This window comes from Ornithorhynchus anatinus, chromosome 7, assembly GCF_004115215.2.
Source record: "Ornithorhynchus anatinus isolate Pmale09 chromosome 7, mOrnAna1.pri.v4, whole genome shotgun sequence".
In the NCBI taxonomy this organism is placed as follows: Eukaryota; Metazoa; Chordata; class Mammalia; order Monotremata; family Ornithorhynchidae; genus Ornithorhynchus; species Ornithorhynchus anatinus.
The window spans coordinates 56090829-56110503 of NC_041734.1; the positions used below are offsets into that span (position 1 = coordinate 56090829).

The window sequence follows — 19675 nt, forward strand, 5'->3', positions numbered from 1 at the left end:
TGAGTGCCTTAGAGCTGATATCAGTTCAGGACTGGGTAACTTTCATTCATTCATTCATTCATTCAATGGTATTTATTGAGCGCTTACTATGTGCAGAGCACTGTACTAAGCGCTTGGAATGAACAAGTCGGCAACAGATAGAGACAGTCCCTGCCGTTTGACGGGCTTACAGTCTAATCGGGGGAGACGGACAGACAAGAACAATGGCGATAAATAGAGTCAAGGGGAAGAACATCTCGTAAAAACAATGGCAACTAAATAGAATCAAGGCAATGTACAAACCATTGGAGAATTTTGAGGGGTGGGAAAACGTGCACAAAATAATATTTTAGAAAAATGATCCAGGCACCAGAAGGAAATATAGACTGGAAAAGGGAGAGGCTGGAGGCAGCGAGGCCTGTGAGGAATTGGAAGAATAGTGGGAGCCGGGATCGCAGGTCTCATTCTTCCCTCATACCAGACCATCCATCTCCATAAGGAATCTGGACTACCTGGCCCTCTCTTTTCCCCCTTTCTCCCCCCATTTTCCTCCCTATTCTTCTCCCTCACTCTCCCTTCTTCTTTTCTCTGTCCTTCCCTTCCTCCTTTCTCTTCTCATTTGGTGCCCCCCTAGGCTGCTGTCTATCAGCTTGAGGGGAAGAGGAAGGCCAGGGGCACACTGCTTACTTTTGCCCAATCTCATCTTGAGGGTCGGGCAGTGGGGGAGGAAAGTTCCTTCTGATATTAGGCCCTTACTGCAGTTCCAAGGCCAATAGATGACGAGCTTCTTGCCAGGGCCAGGGTTTCTTCCTGAGGGGTTGGAAGGAGCGATAAAAAGGAAGCCTAGTCAACTAATTATGCTGGTGAAGTCCAGAATGGTGCAATTTGGGAATCTGCAGGAAGGTATGAGCTAGGTCCTAGTGGCAAATCAGTTAGTTTCCCAGGACTGAAATTTGGATCTTTTGGCATTTGGAGATTTACCCAAAATGAGTTACACTAGCCTAATAGATTCAAGGAACACAGGGGTATTTCTGCAAGCAAATCACATTTTTATCGATCTATTCCTTATCTACTAGCATATGCTTTCCTAACATGCCTGGCACATAGGAAGCACTTAACAAATACCATAATAATAATACACACACATACGGGGGCCTGGGACGCACAAGGTCATGGGTTCTAACGCCAGCTCCGTCACTTGTCTGCTGTGTGACAGCGGGTGAGTCATTTAACTTCTCTGTGCCTCAGTTACCTCCCTGTAAAATGGGGATAGAGATTGTGAGACCTGCGTGGGAGAAGGGATTGTGTCCAACCTGATTTGCTTGTTTCCATCCCAGCACTTAGTACAGTGCCCAGCACATAGTAAGTGCTTAACAAATATCATAATTATTATTATTATTAGAAGCCATTAGATTTGGCTAGAAGTAGGTCATTGGTGAACTTAGAGAGGGCAGTTTCCATGGAATAGAGCGTATCAAACAGAAATTACTGAGAATTGACCTTAAAGCACTTTATCATCTCTCTGCCTTCTTATTATCTGCTCTTTTCTTCCACGTCACCCCAGCTCACCCTTGTAGTTCCCCTCAAGCTAACTACTCTCTGAGCTTCGTTCTTGTCTCTCCTCCTGCCAACCTTTTTCTCATACCCATCCACCTGCCTGGAACTCCCTCCACAGCCGACAGATCAAAACTCTCCCCATCTCCAAAGCCTTTCTGAAAACACTGCTCCCGGGTTAATTTCTCACTTCCCACTTTATATCTTCTTGACTGCCATGTCACGCTTTAATTACTCAAAACACCCTGTAACCTTTACGTTTATATTTTATGCCTTTAATTTCTTCCTCCAACCTGCAACTTTCTTTAGCATCAGTCCCCTTAAGATGGATTGTAAATTCGAGGACAGCGCTTAGAACAGTGCTTGGCACATAGTAAGCACTTAATAAATACCATCATTATTATGTACTTACCACTCACCGTGTATTCTCCAAGATTCTTAGTACAATGCAAGCGCTTAGCACTGAGTTCTGTACACAGTAAGCACTTGATAAATATTATCGATGGATTGGTTAGTACACTATATACTATACACAGTAGGCTCTTGTTAAATCTGATGGATTAATTTACTTTGTCGTTTCTTCGGTATCTCGTTTTCATGCCAGGGCTGGCGTGGAGCTTGGCGGTTTCAAAATAACAAGATCTTAAGTGTCCCTTGTGTTTCCAGCCTCTTTTCCAATTCATCAAAAGAGGGAAAGATTGCTGGTGGTTGGTTTTTTTATTCAACTTGAGCATTTTTTTTTTTGCCTTGAGATTGCCAGGTTAGGTTTTGATGGGCAGCCGGCCTCTGTCTCCTTATTAGTCTGGAACTCTCTACAATTGACAGCTGATGTTCAGGAGTGCCGGTGGTCCCAGCCTTGCTTTGCCACACAGCTGCTAGTTCCCTGCCTAGGCCTGGATGACTGCCCTAAGGATCACTGATCTGGCAGAGCAACCCAGAGGGCCGTGAAAATGGGAAAGTGGAAATTTGAGATCCTAGTTGTCAGTGGAGATGATGTGATGTTATCGGCTTCCCGTCCCGGCGCAGCCGGGAGGGGGTCACTGGTGGTGTGGGCCTGGGCCTTCTCTCTCTTGTGCCCCTTACACGTTCCAAACGTCACTAAATCCATTGGATTAGAGACTCCTCAAGGACAGGGAATGTGAATCCTCCATCTGTCGTCCTCTCCCAAGTGCTGAGTGCAAAGCTTTGCTGGCAGTCAGCGCTCCAAAAATGCCATTAATTGATCGATGTATATGAGAATCGAAGGGTGACAGGAGAGCACTGTGTGGGATTATGGCTAAAACAGGCATTTCTATTGAACAATTTAATTGGGAAAAAAATACAATTTCCTGGGAATAGAAGAAAAAAAAGTCATTGGCTTTGCATAAGCCTGGCTCAAAGCGAGAGTTCTGGTTTCTGGCTTTGACTCTCAGTTTACTTAAATCTTTATTCCTAGATGTCCTCTCCAAAACGATGAGACTCTCCTATCTCATTAGCTTCTGTACGAGGCTCGGAATTTCCACAAAAGCAACGTTCATCCATCCATTCATTCAGTCGTATTTACTGAACACTTACTCTGTGCAGAGCATTGGACTAAGCACTTGGAATGTATAATTCGGCAACAGAGACAATTCTCGCCCAACAGCGGGCTCACGGTCTAAAAGGGGAGACAGACAGCAAAACAAGTAGACAGGCATCACTACCACCAAAATAGATAAATTAATTCATTCGATCATATTTATTGAGTGCTTACTGTGTGCAGAGCACTGTACTAAACGCTTGGAATGTACAATTCGACAATAGATAGAGACAATCCCTGCACAATGACGGGCTCACAGTCTAAAAGGGGGAGACGGACAGCAAAACAGAACAAGTAGACAGGCATCACTACCACCAAAATAGATATTAATTCATTCAATCATATTTATTGAGTGCTTACTGTGTGCAGAGCACTGTACTAAACGCTTGGAATGTACAATTCCACAATAGATACAGACCATCCCGGCCCAACAATGGGCTCACAGTCTAAAAGGGGGAGACAGACAACAAAACAGAACAAGTAGACAGGCATCACTATCACCAAAATAGATATTAATTCATTCAATCATATTTATTGAGCGCTTGCTGTGTGCAGAGCACTGTACTAAACGCTTGGAATGTACAATTCCACAATAGATAGAGACAATCCCTGCCCAACAACGGGGTCACAGTCTAAAAGGGGGAGACAGACAGCAAAACAGAACAAGTAGACAGGCACCAATACCATCAAAATAGATAAATAGAATCATAGATATATGCACGTCATGAATAAAAAAGCAATACATAATATATACAAATAGCCACAAGTGCCGTGGGGAGGGGAAGGGAGAAGAGCAGAGGGAGGGAGTAGGGGGGGAATGGGGAGGGGAGGAGGAGCAGAGGGAAAAGGAAGGCTCAGTCTAGGAAGGCCTCCTGGAGGAGGTGAGCCCTCAGTGCTGCCCCTTGGCGTAGAGATCTTCGACATGTGGGTAAATGACTACTTAATTAATCGAGGGGGAACTCCTGCCCCTGGACAGATAATAATAATAATAGTAATAATGATAATCGTGGTATTTGTTAAGTGCTTATTATGTGCCAAGTACTGTTCGAAGCGCTGGGGAAGATACAGGGTAATCAGGTTGTCCCACGTGGGGCTCACAGATTGCACCCTATTTTACAGATGAGGTAACTGGGGCACAGAGAAGTGAAGTGACTTGCCCACGGTCACACAGCTGACAAGTGGCAGAGCGGGAATTCGAACCCATGACTTCTGCCTCCCCAGCCCGTGCTCTTTCCACTGAGCCACACTGCTTCTAAGTCACACAACTTCCCGCCGGGCAGGGATGGCCTCTATCTGTTGCCGAATTGTAATAATAATGTTGGTATTTGTTAAGCGCTTACTACGTGCTGAGCACTGTTCTTAGCGCTGGGGGAGATACCGGGGAATGAGGTTGTCCCACGTGGGGCTCCCAGTCTTCATCCCCATTTTCCAGATGAGGTCACTGAGGCCCAGAGAAGTGAAGTGACTGGCCCACAGTCACACAGCTGACACGGGGCAGAGTGAGATTCGAACCCATGACCTCTGACTCCCGAGCCCGGGCTCTTTCATTCATTCATTCAATAGTATTTATTGAGCGCTTACTATGTGCAGAGCACTGGACTAGCGCTTGCAATGGACAAGTCGGCCACAGATAGAGACAATCCCTGCCTGGATTGTAAGCCTTTGATGGGCTTACAATCTAAACACTGCAAGCGCTTAGTGCAGTGCTCTGCACACAATAAACAGATCATAGCTGTGTGACTGTGGGCAAGCCACTCATCTGGAAGCAGCGTAGCCCAGTGGAAAGAGCCTGGGCTTGGGAGTCAGAGGTCATGGGTTCGATTCCCAGCTCTGCCACTCGTCAGCTGGGTGACTGAGGGCAAGTCACTTCACTTCTCTGGGCCTCAGTGACCTCATCTGTAAAAGGGGGATTAAGTTCATTCATTCATTCAATAGTATTTATTGAGCGCTTACTATGTGCAGAGCACTGTACTAAGCGCTTGGGATGAACAAGTCGGCAACAGATAGAAACAGTCCCTGCCATTTGATGGGCTTACAGTCTAATCGGGGGAGATGGACAGACAAGAACAATGGCAATAACTAGAGTCAAGGGGAAGAACATCTCGTAAAAACAATGGCAACTAAATAGAATCAAGGCGTGTGAGCCTCACGTGGGACAACCTGATGACCCTGTATCTACCCAGTGCTTAGAACAGTGCTCTGCACCTAGTAAGCGCTTAACAAGTACCAACATTATTATCTGTAAAATGGGGATTATCTGTGAGCCTCACGTGGGACAAACTGATGACCCTGTATCTGCCCCAGCGCTTAGAACAGAGCTCTGCACCTAGTAAGCGCTTAACAAATACCAACATTGTAATTGTGGGACAAACTGATGACCCTGTGTCTGCCCCAGCGCTTAGGACAGTGCTCTGCACATAGTAAGCGCTTAACAAATACCAACATTATAATAAATAATACATAAAGCATAACTACTGCCACGTGAGTGAGTGAACGAAGGGAGGCCCGAGCGCGCCCCTTGAAGGCCGTTGGGCGCAGCAGGTGGGGCGGGAGGGTCGCGTGACTCGGCGCGCGCTTCGGCTCGGCGCGCGCTTCGGCTCGGCGCGCGCTTCGGCTCGGCGGGGCTGGGGGAGGGGGGGAAAGACTACAATTCCCAGAAGGCCGCGCGGCGGGCCGACGTCGGGACGTCGTGGGAGGGAGGGGGAGAGCCTTCCCGAACTGCAGCTCCCGGCATGCCTCGCTCCGGGCGGGGGAGGGCGAAGGGACTCGGCTGGGCCGCGGGCCCGGCGCGCGGGCCGCGCCTGCGCCGTGTGCGTCGGGGGAGGGGACGGTCGGGCCATTTAAATGTGTGTGTGCCAGCGAAATGGCTGCGCAGGTCGGAGCGGTGCGCGTCGTCAGGGCGGCGGCGGCGGCGGCGCCCGAGGAGCCGGACAAAGGCGGGAAGGAGAAGGCGCGGGGGGCCAAGCGGCAGCGGCGGGCCGGCAGCGCGGGGCCCCGGGACAAGCGGGGCCGGCCCGGCCATGAGCCGCCGCCCGCGCTCCCTCATCGCCGCCGCCGCCGCCAGCAGCCGGGCCCGCCTCCGCCGCCTCCGCCGCCGCCCATCGCCGCAGCCCCCGCCGCCCCCGCCGCCCCCGCCGCCCCGGGCCCCGACCGGCCCCCGCCGCCCCCGCTCCCCCTCCCCGCCGCCGCCGCCGCCGCCGCCGCCTCGCCCGCCGGCCCGCTCTTCACCTTCTCCCCCCTGACGCTGAGCCCGGCGGGGCCCAGACACAAGGCCCACCGGGAGCGGGAGCGGCACCGGCACCATCACCGGCACCGCGGCCCCGCCGGGACCCCCGCGCCCCCCCGGCGCAGCGACGGCCCCGAGCACAAGGGCAAACGGGAGAACGGCGGAGGCCCGCCCGCCGCCCCCGACACCATCCCCAAACGAGGTGAGTCGGTTCCCACCCCCCCAGGCGCCGCTCCCCAATCCTAATCACCACCATGTCCCTGTCTCCTAAGCGCTTACTCTGTGCCAAGCACTGTTCTCAGCGCTGGGGCGGGGGGGCGGGGGGCGTTACGAGGTCATCAAGCGCCGGGCTACTTCCAAGGCCATGATAATGTCGGTATTTCTTAAGCTCTTACCCTCTGCCAAGCACTGGGGGATAGGAGGTCACCAAGCTCTGGGCTACGTACGAGGTGATAAGGTTGGTATTTCTGAAGCGCCTACTCTGTGCCAAGCAATGGGGGAGATACGAGGACATCAAGCGCTGGGGTACATACCGATAATAATAATAATGTTGGTATTTCTTAAGCGATTACTCTGTGCCAAGCAATGGGGGAGATAACGAGGTCATCAAGCGCTGGGGTACATACAGATAATAATAATAATGTTGGTATTTCTTAAGCGATTACTCTGTGCCAAGCAATGGGGGAGATACGAGGTCATCAAGCGCTGGGGTACATACAGATAATAATAATAATGTTGGTATTTCTTAAGCGATTACTCTGTGCCAAGCAATGGGGGAGATACGAGGTCATCAAGCGCTGGGGTACATACAGATAATAATAATAATGTTGGTATTTCTTAAGCGATTACTCTGTGCCAAGCAATGGGGGAGATACGAGGTCATCAAGCGCTGGGGTACATACAGATAATAATAATAATGTTGGTATTTCTTAAGCGATTACTCTGTGCCAAGCAATGGGGGAGATACGAGGTCATCAAGCGCTGGGGTACATACAGATAATAATAATAATGTTGGTATTTCTTAAGCGATTACTCTGTGCCAAGCAATGGGGGAGATACGAGGTCATCAAGCGCTGGGGTACATACAGATAATAATAATAATGTTGGTATTTCTTAAGCGATTACTCTGTGCCAAGCAATGGGGGAGATACGAGGTCATCAAGCGCTGGGGTACATACAGATAATAATAATAATGTTGGTATTTCTTAAGCGATTACTCTGTGCCAAGCAATGGGGGAGATACGAGGTCATCAAGCGCTGGGGTACATACAGATAATAATAATAATGTTGGTATTTCTTAAGCGATTACTCTGTGCCAAGCAATGGGGGAGATACGAGGTCATCAAGCGCTGGGGTACATACAGATAATAATAATAATGTTGGTATTTCTTAAGCGATTACTATGTGCCAAGCAATGGGGGAGATACGAGGTCATCAAGCTCTGGGGTACGTACAAGGCAATAATAACAGTGTCGGTATTTCTTAAGCGCTTACTATGTGCTAAGCACTGGGGGGGATACGAGGTCATCAAGCTCTGGGGTACGTACAAGGCAATAATAACAGTGTCGGTATTTCTTAAGCGCTTACTATGTGCTAAGCACTGGGGGGGATACGAGGTCATCAAGCTCTGGGGTAAATGCAAGGTAATAATCATGTTGGTATTTCTTAAGCGCTTACTATGTGCCAAGCACTGGGGGGGATACGAGGTCATCAAGCTCTGGGGTACATCCGAGGTAATAATAATGTCGATGTTCCTTAAGCGCCTACTATGTGCCAAGCACTGGGGGGGATGCGAGGTCGTCAAGCTCTGGGGTACATACGAGGTGATAGTGTTGGTATTTAAGTGCTTACTCTGTGCCAAGCAATGAGGGAGATACGAGGTCATCAAGCGCTGGGGTATATACAAGATAATAATAATGTTGGTATTTCTTAAGCACTTACTCTGTGCCAAGCAATGGGGGAGATACGAGGTCACCAAGCGCTGGGGTATATACAAGATAATAATAATGTTGGTATTTCTTAAGCACTTACTCTGTGCCAAGCAATGGGGAGATATGAGGTCATCAAGCGCTGGGGTACATACAAGGCAATAATAAGTGTCGGTATTTCTTAAGCGCTTACTTTGTGCTAAGCACTGGGAGGGATACGAGGTCATCAAGCTCTGGGGTACGTACAAGGCAATAATAACAGTGTTGGTATTTCTTAAGCGCTTACTATGTGCTAAGCACTGGGGGAGATAGGTCATCAAGTGCTGGGGTGCGTACAAGGTAATAATAATGTTGGTATTTCTTAAGCCCCTGCTGTGTGCCAAGCACTGGGGCGGATACGAGGTCATCAAGCACTGGGGTACATACAAGGTGATAATAATGTTGGTATTTCTTAAGTGCTTACTCTGCTAAGCCCTGTTCTCAGCTCTGGGGAGGGGGTTGCGAGGTCATCAAGCACTGTACAAGACAATAATAAGTGTCGGTATTTCTTAAGTGCTTACTATGTGCCAAGCACTGGGGGGGGGGGGGATACGAGATCATCAAACTCTGGAGTACATAAAAGGTAATAAAGTCGGTATTTCTTAAGCGCTTACTATGTGCCAAGCACTGGGGGGGTGGGGGGCACGAGGTCATCAAGCGCCGGGGTACGTACAAGGCAATAATAATAGTGTTGGTATTTCTTAACTGCGTAGTATGTGACAAGCACTGGGGGGGATACGAGTTCATCAAGCGCTGGGGTACGTAAAGGCAATGATAATAATGTCGGTATTTCTTAAGGGCTTACTCTGTGCCAAGCACTGTTCTCAGCTCTGGGAGCGGGGAGGGGGGTAGTTGCGAGGTCATCAAGCACTGGGGTACGGACAAGGCAATAATAACAGTGTCGGTATTTCTTAAGCGCTTACTATGTGCCAAGCACTGGGGGGAATTCGAGGTCATCAAGGGCTGGGGTACATAGAAGGTAATAATGTTGGTATTTCTTAAGCACTTACTATGTGTCAGGCACTGTTCTCGGCCCTGGAGTAGATACGAGGTCATCAGGTTGTCCCACGTAGAGCTCACAGTCTTCATCCCCATTTGACAGTTGGGGTAACTGAGGCACAGAGAAGTGAAGTGATTTGCCCAAGGTCACACAGCTGACAAGCGGCGGAGCCAGGATTAAGACCCATGACCTCTGACTCCCAAGCCCCGGCACTTGCCCTTGCGCCTCCCGGCCGACTCTGCCTTTCTTCATCACATCCCCACTCCTCTCCTGTCCAGCAGATGAGTCGGAGGTCGTGGGTTCTAGTCCCGCCTCTGCCCCTTGTCAGCCGAGTCGCTTCGGTTCCCTCATCTGGAAAATGGGGATGGAGGCGGGGAGCCCCATGGGGGACAGCCGGGTTACCTGGCAAGAGCACAGGCTTGGGAGTCAGAGGTCATGAGTTCTAATCCCTGATCCACTGGCTATGTGACTTGGGGTAAGACAGTTCATTCTTCTGGGCCTGTTTAGCTCATCTGTAAAAGCGGGAGTTAAGACTGAGCCCCTCGTGGGACAACCTGATAACCCTGTATCTATCCCTGCGCTTAGAACAGTGCTTGGCACCTAGTCAGCACTTAACAGATGCCATCATTATTATTGTTACTACCCCAGTGCTTAGAACAGTGCTTGGCACATAGTAAGCACTTACCAAATACTGTCGTTATTATTATCCCTGCTCTTAGAACAGTGCTTGGCACATAGTAAGCACTTAATAGATACCATCATTATTATTATTACTACCCCAGTGCTTAGAACAGTACTTGGCACATAGTAAGCGCTTAACAAACACCATTATTATTATTATTACTATAAATTCTTCTCCCCTCCCCCATGAGGTTGGCATTTCCAGCTAAGGTTGGACTGTCACCTGAAGAACCGCTCAGCATATTTCTCTGGCAGTAGTCCTCTCCAGCTGTCTTAGTTTCTACAAGGCCAACAGTCACACCTCTATGCTTCACCGCCCCCGCACCACAGGGCTATTTAATTCTTTGATATAGTCAATGATCGTGGCCTATGGATGGGGATCTATCCTTATAGTAGAGAAGAGAGGCACGGAGATCCTCTGGACCTAACCGTAGGGGACACCGAGCCACAGCAACATAGTTGGGGGAGAACCAGTTCTGAAACTGTCTGCGTCTAGTTCCAGTTAGTCCATACATTTTTAGAGTGAAGGTTTCATTAAAAGTAAGGGAGTCCTGACTGGCAAATGCTTTGTCCCATCCCACCGGACCGTATTATCTTCTGTGACCTCTAAAGGCGACCATTTAGTTTTGATCCTCCGTTCCGAAGGACTCGCTTGGAGTGCGTGTCATCACCTCTGAAAGATCGCATCCCTCAGAGAAAAGTCAGATTGGTGTTAGGTTGTTTGACACGTGGCAATGTGTAGGATATGTTAGGAAGCAAGCCTGCTTTATACTATCTCCTCTCTCACACTTAGCTATTGGATATTTGCTCTTTTACATCAATTAACTGCTCTGCTTCAGTTTCCTCATCTGTAAAAAGGGAGCCGTAGTACCTGTCTCTTCTTCACAAGGATGAAACTGAAGTAAGGTGGTTGATAGCAAAGTGCTTTCAACAAGTAAGTGCTCTGACAAATTTGAGGAATTATTCTCTTCAAGGGTAGGAAGTCTTTGGGTGTGCTCCTTTTTATGGTGTTCAAGCACTTACTAAATGCTAGGCACAATACCAAGCGCTGAAATAGATACGAGCTAATCGGGTTGGACACAGTCCATGTCCCACGTGGGGCTCAAAGTCTCAATTCCCATTTTGCGGATGAGTTAACTGAGACACAAAGAAGTTGTGGCTCGCCCGAGGTCACACAGCAGACGATTGGTGGAGCCGGAATTAGAATCCAGGTCCTTCTCACTCCCAGGCCTGTCCCTGCTCCACTAGACCATGCCGCTTCTTTTAACGTCCGTATGAACAGATTTTTTTTCTTTACAGTGAAGCAAGTTCAAGAACCAGTCATCCATTTCAGAGTGAGCTATTTACTGATTTAGCAATAAACACTTACTGCAGCGAGAGGTCTCTTGTTATGCCTGTAGCTATTTCTCCAGTAGTCAGATTTATTTTTCAGACAAACTTTTTCTTCAAGTTAGTGAATGTTTCAAGTTGTCCATTTAGATCCAGCCTGCTTCTGAGGCAGGGACTCTGCCAAAACGTTCAGGCCATGTTGCCCCACTCCTCAAACTCCAGTGGTTGCTCACCCACCTCCGCACCAAACAAAAACTCCTCACCGTCGGCTTTAAAGCACTCAGTGGCCTTGCTACTCTCCTACTACAACGCAACCTGCACACTTGGCTTCTCTAATGCTGACCTTAGCACTGTACCTTGATTTCCTGTCTCTCACTGCCAACCTCTCGCCCACATGCTACCTCTGGTCTGGAATGCTCTCCCTCCTCAAATCCCACAGACAATAATTCCTCTCTCCCCCTACCCCCTTAAAAGCCTTATTGAGGGCGCATCTCCCAGAGGCCTTCCCTGACTAAGCCTTCCTTTCCTCTTCTCCCTCTCCCTTCTGTGTTGCCCTAACTTGCCTCTCCTCCTCTAGACTGTAAGCTTATTGTAGGCGAGGATTGTGTCTGTCGTTATAGTCTACCCTCCCCAGTGTTTACTACAGTGCTCTGCACACAGTAAGTAAATACTGTTGAATGAATGAATGAGTTCCATGGACTCTCCTCCAGCTCTGGGGTTCTTTGATTTTTTATTTTTTTATCCCCAAATCACTGAATTGACTAGTTGTCTTCAATTTATGGACCCTCACCAAATATTAGTTGCCTGTCCCTTTTTGGCCAAGGGCTATTTTGTACTCCTGGACTAGTTGCTTTGATGATCTGAAAAGTCAAATAGGAACGTTTACTCCCATAATCCTACTTTAATGAGTAGGCAAACCCAGCCAAATCTATAGGTAAGTTCATGAAAAGCCAAGTGTTAGCTAAAACAATTTATAGCAGGTTGTTTTCCCACAGATACAATACTATAAATGAGTGAGTGAGTGGTTAGATTCCTTGAAATGCTGATGACAGGTATAGAAAATCGGTGTAAATATTTAACACGTTCTCCTCCGGGCCAACACCCGGTCCCAAGGGTTTGGGGAAGCTGTACAAAAATTATGTGCCAAATGTTTTCAATGTTAAGAGAAAATTAGAATGTTTTGAGTTGTTGGTCAGCTTGCCATAGAAAGACGAATCTATTTCGAAGATCCCTACTACTTGGTAGATGTCGTGGGTTTTACTAGTAACTCAGGATTGGAGTTTTTATTTTTCTCTGTTCTACATGTCCCCTCCACATTTGATAAGGTTCTTTTGTATTTTCCTCAAGCGCCTAGTACAGTGCATATTTGATTTAAACAATGATGATGGTATTTGTTAAAAGCACTTATTATGTGCCACGTACTAAGCCCTGGGGTAGATAGAAGAAAATCAAATCAGACACATCCCCTGACCCAGGTAGGGCTCCTGGTCCAAGTAATAGGGAAAACAGGCACTGAATCCCCATTTTACAGATGGGGAAGCTGAGGCCCAAAGGAATGACCTGTCCAAGGTCACAACAGCAGGCAGGTTGCAGAGCTGTGATTAGAACTCGGGTCCTCTGATTCCCAAGCCCTTGCTCTTTCGTTCAATCGTATCGAGTACGTATTGTGTGCAAAGCACTGTACTGAGCGCTTGGGAGAGTGCAAGACCATTAGACCACACTGCTCCCCTTGGTGGTCTTTGGTTGATTTGGAGGTAGTAGAGTCAAAATGGCAGGACTGTTTGCTGCTTCATCTGCAAGACCATTAGACCACACTGCTCCCCTGGGTGGTCTTTGGTTGATTTGGAGGTAGTAGAGTCAAAGTGGCTGGACTGTTTGCTGCTTCATCTGCTGATGGAACTGGAGCAGTTCTTTGCAGAACTCTTTGCTTTCTGTTTAGAATATTTATCCAGTGATTGTTGACTTGCAGCTGTTATTACACAACCCCTACTGTGGCCCAGAACCCAGTAGAAAATTGTATAGCAATGCACCCTGTTCTCCTGTTTCACAGAGAGCTGCCATTCTTGCAGTCTTCCATATTAAGAAAACTTGTGTTATAATCATATTTGTGATATTTGTTAAGCACTTATTATAATCAGGTTCCATACGAAGCTCACAGTCTAGGAGGGAGACAAGGTACTGAATCCCCATTTTGTGGGTGAGGAAACTGAGGCACAGAAAAGTTAAGTGACTTGCCCAAGGTCATACAACTGGCAAGTAGAGTAGTCAGGATTAGAACCAGATCCTCTGACTTCAGGCCCTGTCCTCTTTCCTCTAGGCCATGCTGCTTTTCTAGATCCAACTCTTTATTACATTATAATGTCTATTATACTTCAATGCTGTGCATTTGTCTTCAGACTGTTTCTTCTCATCCTTCATGCTGTAGTCAAACAGGCTTGTCAGGAGGACATTCCTTATTTTCTAACAACTTTTTTTTAGCCAAAATGCCTAGTGATCACACATGTTATGGCAAACTGGGTGTGTAGCGTGTGGTTGTAAGCAATTGGCTAGCAAGAGTTGTATTGAAACACTCGGTTGTTCAAGGCAACGTTTAGCTGGATGTGTTTGTATCCTTGTTATGTTTGCTGAGACTGCTTTTGTCGGGACCTTCAGATGTTTGGAGTAGGCTAATGGGTGAGGATAAAGGGAAGAGATGAATCAAATTCTAAACCATATTACCTGGGTTAATTATGGTCATTGTGGTATTACTCTTTACCAGATACTGTACTAGGTGCTGGGGTAGATAATTTAAGCAGATAGGACACCACCCCTCCCCCACATGGGGCTTACAATCCAAGGGGTACAGGGAACCAGATAGCTTGTCAGTTTTACAGTTGAGGAAATGGGCACTGAGAGGCTGTGACTTTCCCTAGGTCACACAGCAGACAAATAGAGGTGTTGGGATTAGAACCCATCTCCTGACTCCCGAGTCCATGCTCTGTCCTCTAGCCCACACTGCTAAGACGTATTTTTTTTTGACCAGTTGATTGCTTTATAGGGATTAAGCTGCAATTTTCAGGCATAATGGACGGTGAAACTATTGTAGACACTTAACTGCCGGCATCAAATTGAGAGAGGTTATTAAATAGTAATACTTAGAGTGTCCGTGTATTTAGTTATCCTTTTTTCTGGAAAATCAAAGTGTACTTCACACACACTTTGCTTTTTAGGCTATTTGCTGTCTCATTGCATTTATCTGACAGGCTCAAACCCATATTTTCTATACATTTTTCTATCACTCATAGTCTTTTATAACTAGACTTTGATATATCTGCTTGCCTGGCCTTATGCAGCACGAGGAACTGCTTTATGGAAAAAATGTCTGTAGTTACTCAGTCGAGTAGAAATCCCTCATTATGGGCAGTCCTCAGACTTGCACCCCATTTGCTATTTGAACACTGTATCTTTAGTCAAAATATTTTCAGTAGGAACAATCCCATAAATGGAGGATGTGGTATTTGGCTGAGGTCAGTAACCATTTTTTTTACCAGAATCAGCCAGAATTTTGTTCATCATTTTTAGATGAGTAATGTAGCTATTTTAATGTATCTATATTGTACATGGCAATCACCGACCGGTCACATAAACTGCAATTATGGGTAGGGACTTGTGCAAAATGCATTATCCTACCTACAGGTGATCAAAACAGCATACATAAACTTTAAACCTGTATTTATGAAAATTGGACTAACGGATGAGTCTAGGCAAGGCTTATAGGAATCTTTTTTTTTTCTAAGGGTCCTTGGCTGGGATCTTCTCCAGAGTCTGTGCTGTTGATTTTTCTGAAATCTTGTTTGCTTTCTCAGTGTCCAAGGAAGTTTGGGCAGATATTCTTCCTACTTCCTTCTAAATGTCTTGGTAACAGCTGTTTACATTGGATCTGCTCCTGTTCACCGATGGTGCCACAGGCAGTGTTTAGCCATGGAACATGCAGTTCCCGGACGTCAAAACACTTCTGCTGACACTGTCATTGAAGAGTCCCTTCAGCTGTGGATGCCTCTTCTTCACCTGCCGCTTCTTGCCAATCCAATGAGTTTCTCCTTTTAGTGAGAATGTGAAGCTAGCAAGTCCAATATCCTCTGGTTGAGGTTCTTCTCGTTGAGTTCTTTATCGAACCAGAAATGTTTTAAAAGTTATGATGATGGAGGGGTAGGAGGAAGTTTGAAGGAAGAGAAACTGGAGGGAAGGGTTACCTGATAGCCAGGCAGTCATGAAAGGCCAACACATCCAGCTTACCTCTAGGGCCGCACTGTAGGCGGAGAAACAAAGTTAGTACCGTGAAGGAGATGATGTGGATAAGTTGAAACAGGTTATTAACTTGTGAATGTCATAAAGGCCATTTGTCGTAACTGTCACAAGTTTATGCTAACTTTCCATCCACACTTTTTTTTTTCTTTGAAAGAACCTCTAAATTATGCAACAAATACATTTTAAGAAACTAGAACATTTCTTTACTGGCATTATTAACTCATAGAAATGCCCTTATAATTCATGTTGCTGCTCATAGGCATGTCCTGGTGAGTCAGACTTTCTTACTTTTTTTTTTCCTTTTTTGACCAATTGCCCAGACCAGAGCAGTGTTTCTGTCACATGGAACATATCAGTGAGCCAGATCCTGTAATGGAAGGCTTCTGTGATTTGAATAAGCTAGTGACGTATCTGAAAACGTAGCCAGCTGTCGGTTATTTGGTGATCACGGCATACGGGTAACTGAAATCTAGATCCAAAACCTAGTTTCGGCCATCGAGTAGCCAGAAGATGAGAAAACAACGTGTCACCTCTCCTCGTCCACTCTAGTGCTAGTGAAATGGTCCAGAGATGGGCAGCAAGAGGTAGAACTCTGGGCGGGCCTCAACGATTCCTTCTGGATTTGTAAACTTAACCATTGGGTAGGCCTGTAGCCAACCTGGTCTGGCTTGAGTCGAGTTTAGATGACCTCTTTGAAGTCCAGTGTTCTGGGACTTCTGTTTAAGTGCTCCTCAAGTAAACTGAAGTTTTTATTGTTGTTATTTGGTGAAGGCAGTTTATTCAGTGAACTAGTATAAATGATGGAGGAATTGGTCATATTCGCAAATGTAAATCAAGTGTCACTGAAATTCCTGTAATTCAGCTTTTGGAAACAGCATCACATGATGCACTGAAGCAGTCACAGCGTGATTCTCAAAACATGTGGCAGGGTCTCACAACAGAATTGTGTGGAAACACACATTTTCTAGAGAATATAAAGCTAAAAATGAAAGATCATAGGCTCTCTTAGTGCGGTAATTATCTTGAACTTCTCTGGCTTAGAAAACTTTTTGTTTAGGTAACTTTAGTATGCATTAGGAGGTTTTTGTTTTAAAGGGAAAACTAACTTCATTAAAGCGGGAATTACTTTATGAAACATTAAAACTTAATATTCAAAATGTGAATTTAAAGATTAAAATATTGTCACCTCTTTTCTGTAAAAGAGCACAATTCTGATGGATAACATTTATTCAATCAGTGATATTTATTCAGCTCTTACTGTGTGCAGAGCACTGTTCCTAAATGCTTGGGAAGCAGCATGGTGTAGTGGATAGAGCATGGACCCGGGAATCAGAAGGTCGTGGGTTCTAATACCGGCTCCTCCACTTGTCTGCTATGTGAACTTGGGCAAGTTACTTCACTTCCCTGTGCTTCAGGATTGAGGAATGGGGAATGACGGTGAGCCTCAAGTGGGAGAGAGACTGTGTCCAACCCCATTTGCTTGTATTCACCCCAGAACTTAATACTGTGCCCGGCACACAGTAAGTCCTTAACTATCACAATTATTATTATTATTGGGAGAGGACAATACAACAGAGTTGGTAGTCAAGTTCCCCACCCCCAAAGAGCAGCAGTGTGGCCTGAGAGTTAGGGGACTTGGGTTCTAGTTCCGACTCTGCCACTTGTCTCCTGGGTGACCTGTTGCCTCATCTGTAAAATGGGGATTAAGACTGGGGGCCCGTGTGTGACATGGATTGTGTCCAACGTGATTATCTTGCATCTACCCCAGGACTTAGTTCAGTGCCTGGTACTTTACAAATTCCTTTGAAAGAAACCTTAAATGAGAAGAAAAAGGCCTTACAGTCTAGAGGAACATTATTTACCGAAAGATGTAATCACAGTAGGAGTCCGAGATTGAGTTGATACATAAGTAAAAGTGACTAATATGACTCAAGTTATGCAGTTAAGACCTCAGTTGTAGTTTAAAACATTTTTAACCTTAAATATAGTCTCCCACAAAAAGAGGGCTTTTTTTTTCTGATCTAACACCTAAACAATTTATCCTGACAAGAAAAAGGCTCAATTACTGAGGATGATTCATACATCAGTGTTCTGGGAGGGGGGGAAGCCTAAAGAATGGATAAAGAAAGAATTGCGGTATTGTAGCCTTGTGCATCATATCTGTTGTACGTGGTTTCTGATGCTGCCTCAGAAAGCTAATTTGTTCACTGGTAAAATGCTTTTGAGTCATGGGAGTGTTTTACATGAGCTCCTTCTTGCTTTACACTAGAAGCAGTTCTCTTATCTTTGACAGTATTGGTTACCAAGAATTGCATTTTAAGTCAGAAACAATATTCTTATAGGAACAGTGATATAAAAGGGGCATTGGTTCCTAAACCAAGGTGGGGTACCCAATTTTTTTTACCAAAACGTAGAATTGTGTACTCAATCAGTTACAAGTGAGTAATATGGCTTCATTATGTAGTCAAAAGGCTTCCACCTCATTTTTGAAGTAAGCCACTTCTTACCTCTTTTGAAGTTAATCGACGCATTGTGCCTATTTGGTCACCCCTCCTGGTGATAGAGTAACCTGTTCCCCAGCTGCTCCAGCTCTTTTCCCCCACATTTTTTAAAACTTGCCCCATTTCCCTGTTAATCCAATGCACTGCCTCTGGAGCTAGTGTCCAAAGTGGAAACGAGCATTGTATAGTAAAGTTGAAGTGGGGTGTAAAGTTTAGAAATGTAAATGCCTTTTGTCCTAATTTGAAGCCTGTTTCTGTACAGGCAGTTGACAGCTAATTTCAGCATATGGGAACCCTAAAATAAATAAATATTATGGCATTTGAGCACTTACTCTATGCCAAGTGCTGTATTAAGTACAGAGCTGGATATAAGATAAATCTTCATAATTAATTCCTTTAATCAAACAGTATGGGGCCACTAGGGAATTGGGTTTGGGTCACATCTTTACATTTGTCATTGTAATAGTAGAATCACTATTTGAGAATTAGTAGTGAATTCTTGAATGCTTCTGTTGGCAATGAAGAGGGACTTGTGTAGGTTCAAAAAGATAATTAGTTTTGCCGTAGGTTTTTTTTGTTATTATGATTTATGGTAAGTGTGGGTTCAGGCACAATGACCACTTTTCCTTCCCCATGTAATTTAACTGCTGCAAGATAACGGAGTGGGAATACAAACAAAATTGTGCAGTCTAAAGAGGGTATGACCACACACTAAGAACACCAGACCAATGTTTTAGAAAAATAAAGAAAATGTTAAAAAAAAAACAAGCAATCTCCCTCTTAGTGTTGATCTACGAAAGAGTTTATTTGCTCCAAAGTAAATTGCTCTGACTGAAAGCTTAAAAGTAACAGGATCTGTTTTGCAACACAGTTATCTTTTTCCTTACATGTTAAAATGAGTTTTCCCTTGAAATTGTTCAATATATTAGGTGTTCTAATAATTCAGTATTCTTTAATTTATATATATGCTTTAGTGTCATTAACATTCTTTTTTGCTTGGAAACACTTCAAGTGTGTGGGAGAATTCAAGCCTACTTGACGCAAATGACAATTTGTAACCAGGGTTGAACTATCTTTTTCAAGTACCGATGCCAAAAATGACACCCCTTTTCTTCAGAATTGATTTTTTTTTGGTTATTAAAGATATGTGAGACTTGTAGGGTTGAGTTGCTTTTCAGGAACTAGCTTAGTGTCATTTGCTTAGCCGTAAATGTATCATATTGCCTGTGATTTCAGGAATCTGATTGCAAATCTCAGCCAAATTCCTCAATGCTCAGATCCACATATAAGCATCTTCAGAAGTTCAAGGAGTAATCAGAGTGAGAGCCTGGAAGATGGCTTTTCTGCTCACCAGGCCCTGCTTTCCTCTGGGTTTAGTGGTGGTATATATTGCAGGAACCATTCTGCAATGCCAGCTAGCTCAGTCTTAATCCCCACTTTCCAAGTGAGGTAACTGAGGCACAGAGAAGTTAAGTGACTTGTGTAAGGTCACACAGCAGAAAAGTGACAGAGTCAGGATTAAAGCCTAGGTCCTCTGACCCCCAGGTCCCGTGCTCTCTCCACTCGTCCATGCCGCTTCTCAGATCAGTTCTT

The 19675-nt window shown here is 45.6% G+C and overlaps 1 protein-coding gene across 1 annotated transcript in view; it reads left to right on the forward strand.

Moving 5' to 3' along the window:
• Positions 1-755: 755 nt before the first annotated feature.
• Positions 756-19675, forward strand: part of RSBN1 (round spermatid basic protein 1) — a 40836-nt gene continuing 21916 nt past the window's right edge. Inside the window, exons 1-3 of the mRNA XM_029069645.2 lie at positions 756-882; positions 2969-3020; positions 5816-6519. Of these exons, the coding sequence (XP_028925478.1) occupies positions 756-882; positions 2969-3020; positions 5816-6519 (883 nt within the window). The remainder of the gene's footprint in view (positions 883-2968; positions 3021-5815; positions 6520-19675) is intronic.